Source organism: Cherax quadricarinatus, chromosome 6, assembly GCF_038502225.1.
Source record: "Cherax quadricarinatus isolate ZL_2023a chromosome 6, ASM3850222v1, whole genome shotgun sequence".
Lineage (NCBI taxonomy): Eukaryota > Metazoa > Arthropoda > Malacostraca > Decapoda > Parastacidae > Cherax > Cherax quadricarinatus.
Genome location: NC_091297.1, coordinates 68790535 through 68806060, shown reverse-complemented (window position 1 = coordinate 68806060; position 15526 = coordinate 68790535). Strand labels below are relative to the sequence as shown.

General features: G+C 47.5%; 1 protein-coding gene across 1 annotated transcript in view; it reads left to right on the top strand.

Moving 5' to 3' along the window:
- The first annotated feature begins 5934 nt into the window (after positions 1-5934).
- The window catches only part of LOC128693000 (uncharacterized), a 167247-nt gene continuing 157655 nt past the window's right edge, over positions 5935-15526 (top strand). Inside the window, exon 1 of the mRNA XM_070081885.1 lies at positions 5935-8260. Within this exon, the coding sequence (XP_069937986.1) occupies positions 6817-8260 (1444 nt within the window). The 5' untranslated portion in view covers positions 5935-6816. The remainder of the gene's footprint in view (positions 8261-15526) is intronic.

Below are 15526 nucleotides of genomic sequence, written 5' to 3'. Positions count from 1 at the left end.
TTTTTTTCCGTAGTGTGGGTTCCACACTGGCGCTGCGTACTCTAACATGGCCTGACGTCTGTTGGATATAATGTTGAGAATCTCGCTTTGTTGAAATTTCTCAGAGTAAATTTTAAACTTGTCAAACGTGCTTATGGTGTGGTAGTTGCTCAGTCGATGTGCACCTTAAGCGATGTTCTTGGTGCATCCCATGCTCATCGTGCACATCCCATGCTCAACGTGCACATCCCATGCTCATCGTACACATCCCATGCTCATCGTGCACATCCCATGCTCAACGTGCACATCCCATGCTCATCGTGCACATCCCATGCTCATCGTGCACATCCCATGCTCAACGTGCACATCCCATGCTCATCGTACACATCCCATGCTCATCGTGCACATCCCATGCTCAACGTGCACATCCCATGCTCATCGTGCACATCCCATGCTCATCGTGCACATCCCATGCTCAACGTGCACATCCCATGCTCATCGTACACATCCCATGCTCATCGTGCACATCCCATGCTCAACGTGCACATCCCATGCTCATCGTGCACATCCCATGCTCATCGTGCACATCCCATGCTCATCGTGCACATCCCATGCTCATCGTGCACATCCCATGCTCATCGTGCACATCCCATGCTCATCGTGCACATCCCATGCTCATAGTGCACATCTCATGCTCATCGTGCACATCCCATGCTCATCGTGCACATCCCATGCTCATCGTGCACATCCCATGCTCAAAGTGCACATCCCATGCTCATCGTGCACATCCCATGCTCATCGTGCACATCCCATGCTCATCGTGCACATCCCATGCTCATCGTGCACATCCCATGCTCAACGTGCGCATCCCATGCTCATCGTGCACATCCCATGCTCATCGTGCACATCCCATGCTCATCGTGCACATCCCATGCTCATCGTGCACATCCCATGCTCATCGTGCACATCCCATGCTCATCGTGCACATCCCATGCTCATCGTGCACATCCCATGCTCATCGTGCACATCCCATGCTCATCCTGTGCATCCCATGCTCATTGTGAGTGGTAGCGCAAATATCAGGATTACAGAGGTCACAATGGGTCTTCATCAGTCACAACTGGACATTGTTACACGACGAGCAAAATATATTATTAATTTCATATTTTACAGTTATTTCCTAAATAGGTAGTGTACACAGTACAGTACGGAATACAGTCTCAGTACAATGATATCTTATTACCACTGGTTATAACCGGGTTACAGTCTCCACTATAACAACAGTTTATTCATCTAGATGATGCAAAATGTGGATACAACTTCAAGATTTCAGATATCGTATCATTAACAATGAGGTGCTTTGGTCACTAGATATAATGTTCCAGTGTCTGGAAGAATGGATGTTTGGTCACTAGATATAATGTTCCAGTGTCTGGAAGGTTGGATGTTTGGTCACTAGATATAATGTTCCAGTGTCTGGAAGGTTGGATGTTTGGTCACTAGATGTAATGTTCCAGTGTCTGGAAGGTTGGATGTTTGGTCACTAGATATAATGTTCCAGTGTCTGGAAGGTTGGATGTTTGATCACTAGATATAATGTTCCAGTGTCTGGAAGAATGGATGTTTGGTCACTAGATATAATGTTCCAGTGTCTGGAAGGTTGGATGTTGGTCACAAGATATAATGTTCAAGTGCCTAGAAGGTTGGATGTTTGGTCACTAGATATAATGTTCCAGTGTCTGGAAAGTTGGATGTTTGGTCACTAAATATAATGTTCCAGTGCCTGGAAGGTTGGATGTTTGGTCACTAGATATAATGTTCCAGTATCTGGAAGGTTGGATGTTTGGTCACTAGATATAATGTTCCACTGCCTGGAAGGTTGGACGTTTGGTCACTAGATATAATGTTCCAGTGCCTGGAAGGTTGGATGTTTGGTCACTAGATATAATGTTCCAGTGTCTGGAAGGTTGGATGTTTGGTCACTAGATATAATGTTCCAGTGCCTGGAAGGTTGGATGTTTGGTCACTAGATATAATGTTCCAGTGTCTGGAAGATTGGATGTTTGGTCATTAGATATAACGTTCCAGTGTCTGGAAGGCTGGATGTTTGATCACTAGATATAATGTTCCAGTGTCTGGAAAGATGGAATGTTTGATCACTAGATATAATGTTCCAGTGTCTGGAAGGTTGGATGTTTGGTCACTAGATATAATGTTCCAGTGTCTGGAAGGTTGGATGTTTGGTCACTAGATATAATGTTCCAGTGCCTGGAAGGTTGGATGTTTGGTCACTAGATATAATGTTCCAGTGTCTGGAAGGATGGATGTTTGGTCACTAGATATAATGTTCCAGTGTCTGGAAGAATGGATATTTGGTCACTAGATACAACGTTCCAGTGTCTGGAAGGTTGGATATTTGGTCACTAGATATAATGTTCCAGTGTCTGGAAGGTTGGATGTTTGGTCACTAGATATAATGTTCCAGTGTCTGGAAGGTTGGATGTTTGGTCACTAGATATAATGTTCCAGTGTCTGGAAGGATGGATGTTTGGTCACTAGATATAATGTTCCAGTGTCTGGAAGATTGGATATTTGGTCACTAGATATAACGTTCCAGTGTCTGGAAGGTTGGATGTTTTATCACTAGATATAATGTTCCAGTGTCTGGAAAGATGGAATGTTTGATCACTAGATATAATGTTCCAGTGTCTGGAAGGTTGGATGTTTGGTCACTAGATATAATGTTCCAGTGTCTGGAAGGTTGGATGTTTGGTCACTAGATATAATGTTCCAGTGCCTGGAAGGTTGGATGTCTGGTCACTAGATATAATGTTCCAGTGTCTGGAAGGTTGGATGTTTGGTCACTAGATATAATGTTCCAGTGCCTGGAAGGTTGGCTGTTTGGTCACTAGATATAATGTTCCAGTGTCTGGAAGGTTGGATGTTTGGTCACTAGATATAATGTTCCAGTGTCTGGAAGGTTGGATGTTTGGTCACTAGATATAATGTTCCAGTGTCTGGAAGGTTGGATGTTTGGTCACTAGATATAATGTTCCAGTGTATGACCCAGTCTCTGTCACACACTTAACATTTTATGTCACTTACATCTCCATACAGCTCGTACTAGCAAAGATACTTGTAGCCTAGGCTTAGTCTAGTAGTAACAACAACACTGCCAGAGATACTGATAGTCTAAACTTAGTCTAGCAGTAACAGCGTCTTGCAATCTACTGGCCTTTGTGATAAATGGTTTTGAAAACCGACAAGTTGAAGATTGATACACTTATGCAACATATGGGAATCTCATTCTTCAACTTGTCGGTTTTCAAAACCATTTGTCACATCTGTCAGACACTGCAACATCATGGGATCTTGATACAAAATATTCTTCAACACTTGTCCAACCTTTGGACGAAGACCTAAACACACTAGTGGATGGTTCCACTGTTGAAACTTCTGTTTAAAAAATCAAAATTATACTCAACATTGTCTTGTTGAACCAGTTCATCAAGTTCATCACGGTCCTGGAGGTCTATGTCAGAAGGAATCCACAAAAGCTTTTCTGCAATCTTTTTCTTAATTTGTGTGTATCTGAGCCTAGCTTCATAATTAAGCACGATAAATTGAGGTCTCAAGCTCTTTAGACCAAGTAATGAAAAAAGAGATTTAGGTACAGTTACACTGTACGGATGAAGAATCCAGCTCCCACCATTCCTTGCGACGGACGACCAACTCGGATTTAGCGCTCCACATAAACAAATTAAATTATATTTTGTCCCACTCCGTTTTTGGTTTTCTTTGCCCGTCCCCCAGTTGTCATAACCTTGGCACTTGTTGTGGTTGAACTTCAATAACCCCGTGTCAGACATATCTTGTAACTTGTCCAGGTCAGTTCGTAGACATTCCTCGCTCTCTTATGTTATTGTTCTCGTTACTTTCACATCTACGAACAAGGAAACATCAGACTATTTCGGTACGTTCACGCACGCCAGAAACAGAACTGACCTCAGTGCTATATGTATTTCTCTCCCTCTCTCTCTCTAGGTGGAAAGAATGGTTGTATAATGTAGTGATATATTATGTATGAGCGAGTCAAGGCATGTCAGTTTCAGTCTGTAATATTTCCTGAGTGAGTCAGAGTGAAAAAACGACTTAAGGAATAAAAAAAAAAAACACGTAAAAATATCAAAACATATTTCTTTCCTGCTAGTATAATTCTATATTGTTTTATTCTACTATGAATATGACTTAAGAAATCGTAATGACACGATTGCAAATAAACCATACCCCCGGCCGGGATTGAACCCGCGGTCATAGAGTCTCAAAACTCCAGCCCGTCGCGCTAACCACTAGACCAGCTAGCCACAATAAGATTCATCCAACTAGGTATATTTCTACACCATAGGAAAGTTAGCACAGGCACCTCTGTGACCACAAATGCAAGTTTTTACAGACGAATCTCCAGCTAGCGTGGCCGTGACGAACTCTAGCTCAAGTCCCTTTACTGCCGTCAACATGACTTAAGAAATCGTAATGACACGATTGCAAATAAACCATACCCCCGGCCGGGATTGAACCCGCGGTCATAGAGTCTCAAAACTCCAGCCCGTCGCGCTAACCACTAGACCAGCTAGCCACAATAAGATTCATCCAACTAGGTATATTTCTACACCATAGGAAAGTTAGCACAGGCACCTCTGTGACCACAAATGCAAGTTTTTACAGACGAATCTCCAGCTAGCGTGGCCGTGACGAACTCTAGCTCAAGTCCCTTTACTGCCGTCAACATGACTTAAGAAATCGTAATGACACGATTGCAAATAAACCATACCCCCGGCCGGGATTGAACCCGCGGTCATAGAGTCTCAAAACTCCAGCCCGTCGCGCTAACCACTAGACCAGCTAGCCACAATAAGATTCATCCAACTAGGTATATTTCTACACCATAGGAAAGTTAGCACAGGCACCTCTGTGACCACAAATGCAAGTTTTTACAGACGAATCTCCAGCTAGGAGAAATATACCTAGTTGGATGAATCTTATTGTGGCTAGCTGGTCTAGTGGTTAGCGCGACGGGCTGGAGTTTTGAGACTCTATGACCGCGGGTTCAATCCCGGCCGGGGGTATGGTTTATTTGCAATCGTGTCATTACGATTTCTTAAGTCATGTTGACGGCAGTAAAGGGACTTGAGCTAGAGTTCGTCACGGCCACGCTAGCTGGAGATTCGTCTGTAAAAACTTGCATTTGTGGTCACAGAGGTGCCTGTGCTAACTTTCCTATGGTGTAGAAATATACCTAGTTGGATGAATCTTATTGTGGCTAGCTGGTCTAGTGGTTAGCGCGACGGGCTGGAGTTTTGAGACTCTATGACCGCGGGTTCAATCCCGGCCGGGGGTATGGTTTATTTGCAATCGTGTCATTACGATTTCTTAAGTCATGTTGACGGCAGTAAAGGGACTTGAGCTAGAGTTCGTCACGGCCACGCTAGCTGGAGATTCGTCTGTAAAAACTTGCATTTGTGGTCACAGAGGTGCCTGTGCTAACTTTCCTATGGTGTAGAAATATACCTAGTTGGATGAATCTTATTGTGGCTAGCTGGTCTAGTGGTTAGCGCGACGGGCTGGAGTTTTGAGACTCTATGACCGCGGGTTCAATCCCGGCCGGGGGTATGGTTTATTTGCAATCGTGTCATTACGATTTCTTAAGTCATGTTGACGGCAGTAAAGGGACTTGAGCTAGAGTTCGTCACGGCCACGCTAGCTGGAGATTCGTCTGTAAAAACTTGCATTTGTGGTCACAGAGGTGCCTGTGCTAACTTTCCTATGGTGTAGAAATATACCTAGTTGGATGAATCTTATTGTGGCTAGCTGGTCTAGTGGTTAGCGCGACGGGCTGGAGTTTTGAGACTCTATGACCGCGGGTTCAATCCCGGCCGGGGGTATGGTTTACTATGAATATATTTCATGTTATACTATCCTAGTATAACAGGCTTTATATCTTATTCTCTTAGCAATATATTTCACATCCTGACACCTACAATTTTTGTGAAGAAATTACGTTTGTACTCATATTATTGGTCAGAACAGATTGGCTGTGTATGCTGCTGCTCTGACCTGACGTTTCCAGTATTTTATTGTACTTGTGTAGTTGGTTTTCCAGGGGTTGAGACATAGCTCCTGGGCCTGCTTCTTAGGTCCTATCAACCTGTTTCACTAATTCCTGAAGACTGAGGAGTGTATATTTAGTTATTATATTTCTTTCTTTTGTCTTCTTCACGTGTGTCGAGTTTCCTTTTTAAGTTAGTCGAAGGGAGGGAATGAGGGAGAAGATTCAGTCGACCGTATCCGGTTGACATGTCTCCGTGTTGGGGAAATGTGGCCATGTAGGCGTCGTGAGACGGTAGACTGACTTCAGACACGCTGTTGGTATGTTGATTAAAAGCCGTGTGTGTGTGTGTGCGTGTTGGTTGTAGTTCGTTCAGGCGTGAAGTGTGTCGTGTGGTGGGGCCTTGGCGGAAACCTGATGAAAATGTGATGTCAGGCCAGATACGGAGGTGTCCGCGCCAGCTGCTGCCGCCTCTAGCTCACGCTTGAGGCCCAACTTAAGGAAGAACGAGTCAAGTGGAGACGCACCTCTGTGAATCATTGTAAGTGCTGCTTTAAGCCCTCCAAGCCACCCTGGTTAGTGTAAACAATACCAGACTATTGAAACTCTGCCTGGGACACTAGCAACTCTTGAAGCCGTCAGTGATGCCGACATAAAGTCGCGGAAACCACCGCCAACTTTGTATATCCCTGAAGCTATCTCCAGCCTCTGAAACCAAGGGCGCCTCCAAGATGAAGCTTCGCTACGACTTCGACACGACGCAAAAGTCATACCGGACTTTTCCGCAGAAGGTGGCTCACTCGACGGGTCTGGCGGACCGCTGGAGCATTCTCCGGTGGTGTTGTCCTTTTTGCCTGGAGAAGCCTCGATCACGATCTCGCAAGTCTAGCGGCGTCCCGGTCATCCGCATTACCAGGCCCCGGAGTCCAGACTCTGACCCTGACAGTGAGGATGAGTCGGAGGAGAGGCGGAGTGCCAGCGTCGGGAGCAGCGGGGGTGTCAGAACCCAGGATACGGTCAAGTGCCACAGGGTAAGCAAGCGGGACAACGACAGCACTGACCTGCTCAGCCACGACAGCAATGAAGGCTCTGAGGAATTTGGTGTCAATGAGGAAGAAAACGTACTGAGGGGTTGCGACTCTGATTCCATTGTGAGTAAGGAGTCGGTGCGAAGTAAAGAGTCTGTCCTTAGTAAGAGTTCGGTCAAGAGTAAGTCCTCCATCACAGAGTCTGTCAAGAGTAAGAGCTTTGTGAAGGCTAAAATCAGCAAAGACTCGCGGACAAAGAGCAAAGAGTCCTTCAAGAACAGTCACGACTCCCTCAGGGACAAAGAGGCCGTCAAAGACAAGTCGCGCTCCTCCGTGAGGAAGATTTTCAAGCACCTCAAACGTGGCTCCTCGGCAGTGACCTCCCCGTCAGGCAGCGTCAAGGGAGACAAGCACACCTACCCGTCAGGTAATGTCAGGGGAGACAAGCACACCTCCGTCAAGCATACCTCCATCAAATCATCATCAGTAGCAGACTCAGACAAGATGGACATTGCGATGGCAAAGACTTCTACCTCGAGGATCCGAGGAGGAGCCCACGAACAGAAGACTCGCAAGTCCATGACACTGGATGGTCGAGGACGAGGAGTGGAGACCCTGGTGGCTGCCAAGAGTCAAGTGGAGGGTGAGGGAATTGGTGACAGGGGTAGCAGGTGGTCTACCCTAGATGGACGAAACTCCAGAAGGGATGTAACGGAGGCTGCAGATGCCGCCACACCTGAGGAGAAGAGTGGAGTGAGCCTCTACCAGTCGACAGTAGCTTGGGAAGTGAGGAAAGTAACAGAGGAGGAGGAGGAGGTGGCGCGCACTAGAGACCCAAGAAAAGGAAATTGCAATGAGGAAATGAAGGATGACAGGGATTCTACTAATACTGCAGCACTGGAGGGTGAGGGAGAGATCTCCACACCAACCTCACCTGAAGACGTCATGGAAGAAGTCACCTTCAAATCTCGTGAAAAGCTGGAAACGGAGACTTTGGAGAGGATCAAAGAGAAGGAAGAGGGAATGTGGCAGGTGAGGGTGGCAGGAGTGGCTGGGTTTAAGTCCTGTCCACCGGAAACACTGCAAAAGGACAAGGGTGACACCTCGTCCAGCGACCACCAGTATCACCTGGCGGACAACACAACAGGTAAGAGGATTTCAACCAGTAAGGTAACTCTACGTCACACTCCTTGCATTACATCATTGCTTCTATTTATTACGTCATTGTGCCTATTACGTCACTTATGATTACTTAACCTAACCTACTTAATTTTCCTACCTTCTTCCTTATCATCTAACTTGGAACAGAATTCTTCCTCAGTAAGTCATGCGTGTCGTAAGAGGCGACTAAAATGCCGGGAGCGAGGGGCTAGTAACCCCTTCTCCTGTATATATTACTAAATGTAAAAGGAGAAACTGGTTTTTTTTCCTTTTGGGACACCTGCTTCGCTGGGATACGGCCGGTGTGTTGAGAGAAATATATATATATATATATATATATATATATATATATATATATATATATATATATATATATATATATATATATATATATATATATATATATATGTTGTGTATCTTTATACGTATATGCTTCTAAACTGTTGTGTTCTGAGCACCTCTGCAAAAACAGTGATTATATGTTAGTGAGGTGAAAGTGTTGAATGATGATGAAAGTATTTTCTTTTTGGGAATTTTCTTTCTTTTTGGGTCACCCTGCCTCGGTGGGAGACGGCCGACTTGTTGAAAAAATATATATATATATATATATATATATATATATATATATATTATTGTACACACGCACAAGTGGTATTGATCAATAACAACACTGCACTAACCAAGGAGTCGAACCCATGTTGCTTCGGCCCTCCTCATGGTGAGCGAATACTCATGACGCTTTAGACCACTAGACCACACAATCCTTAAGAATGGCGCATCCAGCTAAGCTAGATGTTGTACCCGTCATCCAAGGACATACGGTAGTGTTGACGCCTCTAAGCTAATTTCATTCTACTCCCTGTTTGGTGTACTAGCTCAACAAGCAGTATTAGCTTAGAGGCGTCCACACCACCGTATGTCCTTCGATGGCGGGCACAACATCTAGCTTGGCTGGATGCGCCATTCTTAAGGATTGTGTGGTCTAGTGGTCTAAAGCGTCATGAGTATTCGCTCACCATGAGGAGGGCCGAAGCAACATGGGTTCGACTCCTTGGCTAGTGCAGTGTCGTTATTGATATATATATATATATATATATATATATATATATATATATATATATATATATATATATATATATATATATATATATATATATGTCGTGCCGAATATGTAAAACTGGTCAATTAGCAAGAACTCATTTAAAATTAAGCCCTTTCTAAAATTTTCTCTTATACGTTTAAAGATATATTTTTTTCATTAAGGTTGATGTAAAAATTTATAATTTTGCACCAAAAGGAACTTAGAAAACTTACCTAACCTTATTATAACAAGCGCAATTTATTTTAGCCCAACCCAACTAAATATATTTTAGATTTGTTTACAATAATTTAATACTAAACAAACACAGTGAAATATATTTTTTTCGTTAGGTTCAGAATGATTTTGGCGAAATTATTGCATACACAAATTTTCACTTGTCCTATATGACAAGATGAGCGTTGCTATTTAAGCCAAGATCGCAAGTTCTGCCTATTCGGCACGACATATATATATATATACACACACACACACATAGTCATGCGTTGTTAGGTGAATTCGTCGTTGTACGAACGTCACAGAGTGTGTGAGGCTGCCGGTGTAACACGTCACAGTGTGAGGCTGGCGGTGTAACACGTCACAGTGTGAGGCTGGCGGTGTAACACGTCACAGTGTGAGGCTGGCGGTGTAACACGTCACAGTGTGAGGCTGGCGGTGTAACACGTCACAGTGTGAGGCTGGCGGTGTAACACGTCACATTGTGAGGCTGGCGGTGTAACACGTCACAGTGTGAGGCTGGCGGTGTAACACGTCACAGTGTGAGGCTGGCGGTGTAACACGTCACAGTGTGAGGCTGCCGGTGTAACACGTCACAGAGTGTGTGAGGCTGCCGGTGTAACACGTCACAGTGTGAGGCTGCCGGTGTAACACGTCACAGTGTGAGGCTGCCAGTGTAACACGTCACAGTGTGAGGCTGCCGGTGTAACACGTCACAGTGTGAGGCTGCCGGTGTAACACGTCACAGTGTGAGACTGCCGGTGTAACACGTCACAGTGTGAGGCTGCCGGTGTAACACGTCACAGTGTGAGGCTGCCGGTGTACCACGTCACAGTGTGAGGCTGCCGGTGTAACACGTCACAGTGTGAGGCTGCCCGTGTAACACGTCAGTGTGAGGCTGCCGGTGTAACACGTCACAGAGTGTGTGAGGCTGCCGGTGTAACACGTCACAGTGTGAGGCTGCCGGTGTAACACGTCATAATGTGAGGCTGCCAGTGTAACACGTCACAGTGTGAGGCTGCCGGTGTAACACGTCACAGTGTGAGGCTGCCGGTGTAACACGTCACAGAGTGTGTGAGGCTGCCGGTGTAACACGTCACAGTGTGAGGCTGCCGGTGTAACACGTCACAGTGTGAGGCTGGCGGTGTAACACGTCACAGTGTGAGGCTGGCGGTGTAACACGTCACAGTGTGAGGCTGGCGGTGTAACACGTCACAGTGTGAGGCTGGCGGTGTAACACGTCACAGTGTGAGGCTGGCGGTGTAACACGTCACATTGTGAGGCTGGCGGTGTAACACGTCACAGTGTGAGGCTGGCGGTGTAACACGTCACAGTGTGAGGCTGGCGGTGTAACACGTCACAGTGTGAGGCTGCCGGTGTAACACGTCACAGAGTGTGTGAGGCTGCCGGTGTAACACGTCACAGTGTGAGGCTGCCGGTGTAACACGTCACAGTGTGAGGCTGCCAGTGTAACACGTCACAGTGTGAGGCTGCCGGTGTAACACGTCACAGTGTGAGGCTGCCGGTGTAACACGTCACAGTGTGAGACTGCCGGTGTAACACGTCACAGTGTGAGGCTGCCGGTGTAACACGTCACAGTGTGAGGCTGCCGGTGTACCACGTCACAGTGTGAGGCTGCCGGTGTAACACGTCACAGTGTGAGGCTGCCGGTGTAACACGTCAGTGTGAGGCTGCCGGTGTAACACGTCACAGAGTGTGTGAGGCTGCCGGTGTAACACGTCACAGTGTGAGGCTGCCGGTGTAACACGTCATAATGTGAGGCTGCCAGTGTAACACGTCACAGTGTGAGGCTGCCGGTGTAACACGTCACAGTGTGAGGCTGCCGGTGTAACACGTCACAGAGTGTGTGAGGCTGCCGGTGTAACACGTCACAGTGTGAGGCTGCCGGTGTAACACGTCACAGTGTGAGGCTGCCGGTGTAACACGTCACAGTGTGAGGCTGCCGGTGTAACACGTCACAGTGTGAGGCTGCCGGTGTAACACGTCACAGTGTGAGGCTGCCGGTGTAACACGTCACAGTGTGAGGCTGCCGGTGTAACACGTCACAGTGTGAGGCTGGAGGTGTAACACGTCACAGTGTGAGGCTGCCGGTGTAACACGTCACAGTGTGAGGCTGCCGGTGTAACACGTCACAGAGTGTGTGAGGCTGCCGGTGTAACACGTCACAGTGTGAGGCTGCCGGTGTAACACGTCACAGTGTGAGGCTGCCGGTGTAACACGTCACAGTGTGAGGCTGCCGGTGTAACACGTCACAGTGTGAGGCTGCCGGTGTAACACGTCACAGTGTGAGGCTGCCGGTGTACCACGTCACAGTGTGAGGCTGCCGGTGTAACACGTCACAGTGTGAGGCTGCCGGTGTAACACGTCACAGTGTGAGGCTGCCGGTGTAACACGTCACAGTGTGAGGCTGCCGGTGTAACACGTCACAGTGTGAGGCTGCCGGTGTAACACGTCACAGTGTGAGGCTGCCGGTGTACCACGTCACAGTGTGAGGCTGCCGGTGTAACACGTCACAGTGTGAGGCTGCCGGTGTAACACGTCACAGTGTGAGGCTGCCGGTGTAACACGTCATAGTGTGAGGCTGCCGGTGTAACACGTCACAATGTGAGGCTGCCGGTGTAACACGTCACAGTGTGAGGCTGCCGGTGTAACACGTCACAGTGTGAGGCTGCCGGTGTAACACGTCACAGTGTGAGGCTGCCGGTGTAACACGTCACAGTGTGAGGCTGCCGGTGTAACACGTCACAGTGTGAGGCTGCCGGTGTAACACGTCGCAGTGTGAGGCTGCCGGTGTAACACGTCACAGTGTGAGGCTGCCGGTGTAACACGTCACAGTGTGATGCTGCCGGTGTAACACGTCACAGTGTGAGGCTGCCGGTGTAACACGTCACAATGTGAGGCTGCCGGTGTAACACGTCACAGTGTGAGGCTGCCGGTGTAACACGTCATAGTGTGAGGCTGCCGGTGTAACACGTCACAGTGTGAGGCTGCCGGTGTAACACGTCACAGTGTGAGGCTGCCGGTGTAACACGTCACAGTGTGAGGCTGCCGGTGTAACACGTCACAGTGTGAGGCTGCCGGTGTAACACGTCACAGTGTGAGGCTGCCAGTGTAACACGTCACAGTGTGAGGCTGCCGGTGTAACACGTCACAGTGTGAGGCTGCCGGTGTAACACGTCACAGTGTGAGGCTGCCGGTGTAACACGTCACAGTGTGAGGCTGCCGGTGTAACACGTCACAGTGTGAGGCTGCCGGTGTAACACGTCACAGTGTGAGGCTGCCGGTGTAACACGTCACAATATAGTTTAGTAAATACATAAACCAGTAACATAGTTCCTTGTTATACATAATTGTATACATTATACTTTTATACATGGGACCACCGTCTTACATGGGACCACCGTCTTACATGGGACCACCGTCTTACATGGGACCACCGTCTTACATGGGACCACCGTCTTACATGGGACCACCGTCTTACATGGGACCACCGTCTTACATGGGACCACCGTCTTACACGGGACCACCGTCTTACATGGGACCACCGTCTTACATGGGACCACCGTCTTACATGGGACCACCGTCTTACATGGGACCACCGTCTTACATGGGACCACCGTCTTACATGGGACCACCGTCTTACATGGGACCACCGTCTTACATGGGACCACCGTCTTAAATGGGACCACCGTCTTACACGGGACCACCGTCTTACACGGGACCACCGTCTTACATGGGACCACCGTCTTACATGGGACCACCGTCTTACATGGGACCACCGTCTTACATGGGACCACCGTCTTACACGGGACCACCGTCTTACATGGGACCACCGTCTTACATGGGACCACCGTCTTACATGGGACCACCGTCTTACACGGGACCACAGTCTTACATGGGACCACCGTCTTACATGCGGTCCGTTGTGTACCGAAACGTCGCTATGCGGCGCATGGCTGTACGTATATAGTTTGTGTACATTACGATTATGCAAAAACTTGTTAATATTCGTTATGGATCGTTGAAGATGAGAGATGTCGTTAACCGTCTGAACTTTTACACTGCTACTTACGTAACTTATTATCTTGAGCCTAAGGTCAACTGTTTGATCCTCTGCTAGAGTGAAATAGAGACTTTGATCCTCTGTTTAATCCTCAGTTTTGCATTAAAAACAGACTTTCAGTTTCCATTTGAATGAAATTAAAGAATTGATCACTTATTTGCTGTGATGTGAAGGATTCGATCCCCTTCCTCCCCCTCTCCACACAAGGACTACTCCTCAGAAAGGAAACAAAGAGTTACTATCAAACAGGGAGTGTTGTGATGGGTCAATGTGACGAACAGAGCTCCACAAGGGTCATTACTTGGTCCAGCACTGTTTCTTGTGTATGTAAACCACGTGGCAAAAGAAATCGAGTCAGATGTGTCCCTGTGGGTAGCTTACGTGAAATTTATGAGGATACAAACAGGAGCAGACCAGAGGGAAATCTACAAAGATCTGGACAAGTGGCTGTTGGCATTTAACACCAGTAAATAATAAGATGTAAAAATTAAGGATGCGCAAAGAACTCCGGAAACAGAGAAGATGCTTGGGAGATAATTCTTCCTGAAAGAGAAGGATCTCATCATTGTATCTGAAGCGCACATCAACCAGATAACGGAGGCAGCAAAAGCAAGACTGGCAAATTTAAGGGTAAGTTTCAGGCACCTCAATAACGAAGCATTCACGGCATATCTCAGGAACATCTTGGAGTACGCAGCGCCAGTATAAAACCCACATTCGACAAATCATGCAGAGAAGCTGGAAAAGGTGTAAAGATTTGTTGCGAGACTAGTCTCAGAGTTGAGGGGTATGAGGACAGGCTAGTCTCAGAGCTAAGGGGTATGAGGAGAGACTAGTCTCAGAGCTGAGGGGTATGAGGAGAGATTAGTCTCAGAGCTGAGGGGTATGAGGAGAGAATAGTCTTAGAGCTGAGGGGTATGAGGAGAGCCTAGTCTCAGAGCTGAGGGGTATGAGGAGAGACTAGTCACAGAGCTGAGGGGTATGAGGAGAGACTAGTCACAGAGCTGAGGGGTATGAGGAGAGACTAGTCACAGAGCTGAGGGGTATGAGAAGAGACTAGTCACAGAGCTGAGGGGTATGAGGAGAGAATAGTCACAGAGCAGAGGGGTATGAGGAGAGACTAGTCTCAGAGCTGAGGGGTATGAGGAGAGACTAGTCTCAGAGCTGAGGGGTATGAGGAGAGACTAGTCAAAGAGCTGAGGGGTATAAGTAGAGACTAGTCTCAGAGCTGAGGGGTATGAGGAGAGACTAGTCAAAGAGCTGAGGGGTATGAGGAGAGACTAGTCTCAGAGCTGAGGGGTATGAGGAGAGACTAGTCACAGAGCTGAGGGGTATGAGGAAAGAATAGTCACAGAGCTGAGGGGTATGAGGAGAGACTAGTCTCAGAGCTGAGGGGTATGAGGAGAGACTAGTCTCAGAGCTGAGGGGTATGAGGAGAGACTAGTCAAAGAGCTGAGGGGTATGAGAAGAGACTAGTCACAGAGCTGAGGGGTATGAGGAGAGAATAGTCACAGAGCTGAGGGGTATGAGGAGAGACTAGTCTCAGAGCTGAGGGGTATGAGGAGAGACTAGTCTCAGAGCTGAGGGGTATGAGGAGAGACTAGTCAAAGAGCTGAGGGGTATAAGTAGAGACTAGTCTCAGAGCTGAGGGGTATGAGGAGAGACTAGTCAAAGAGCTGAGGGGTATAAGGAGAGACTAGTCTCAGAGCTGAGGGGAATGAGGAGAAACTAGTCTCAGAGCTGAGGGGTATAAGGAGAGACTAGTCTCAGAGCTGAGGGGTATGAGGGGAGACTAGTCTCAGAGCTGAGGGGTATGAGGAGAGACTAGTCTCAGAGCTTAGGGGTATGAGGAG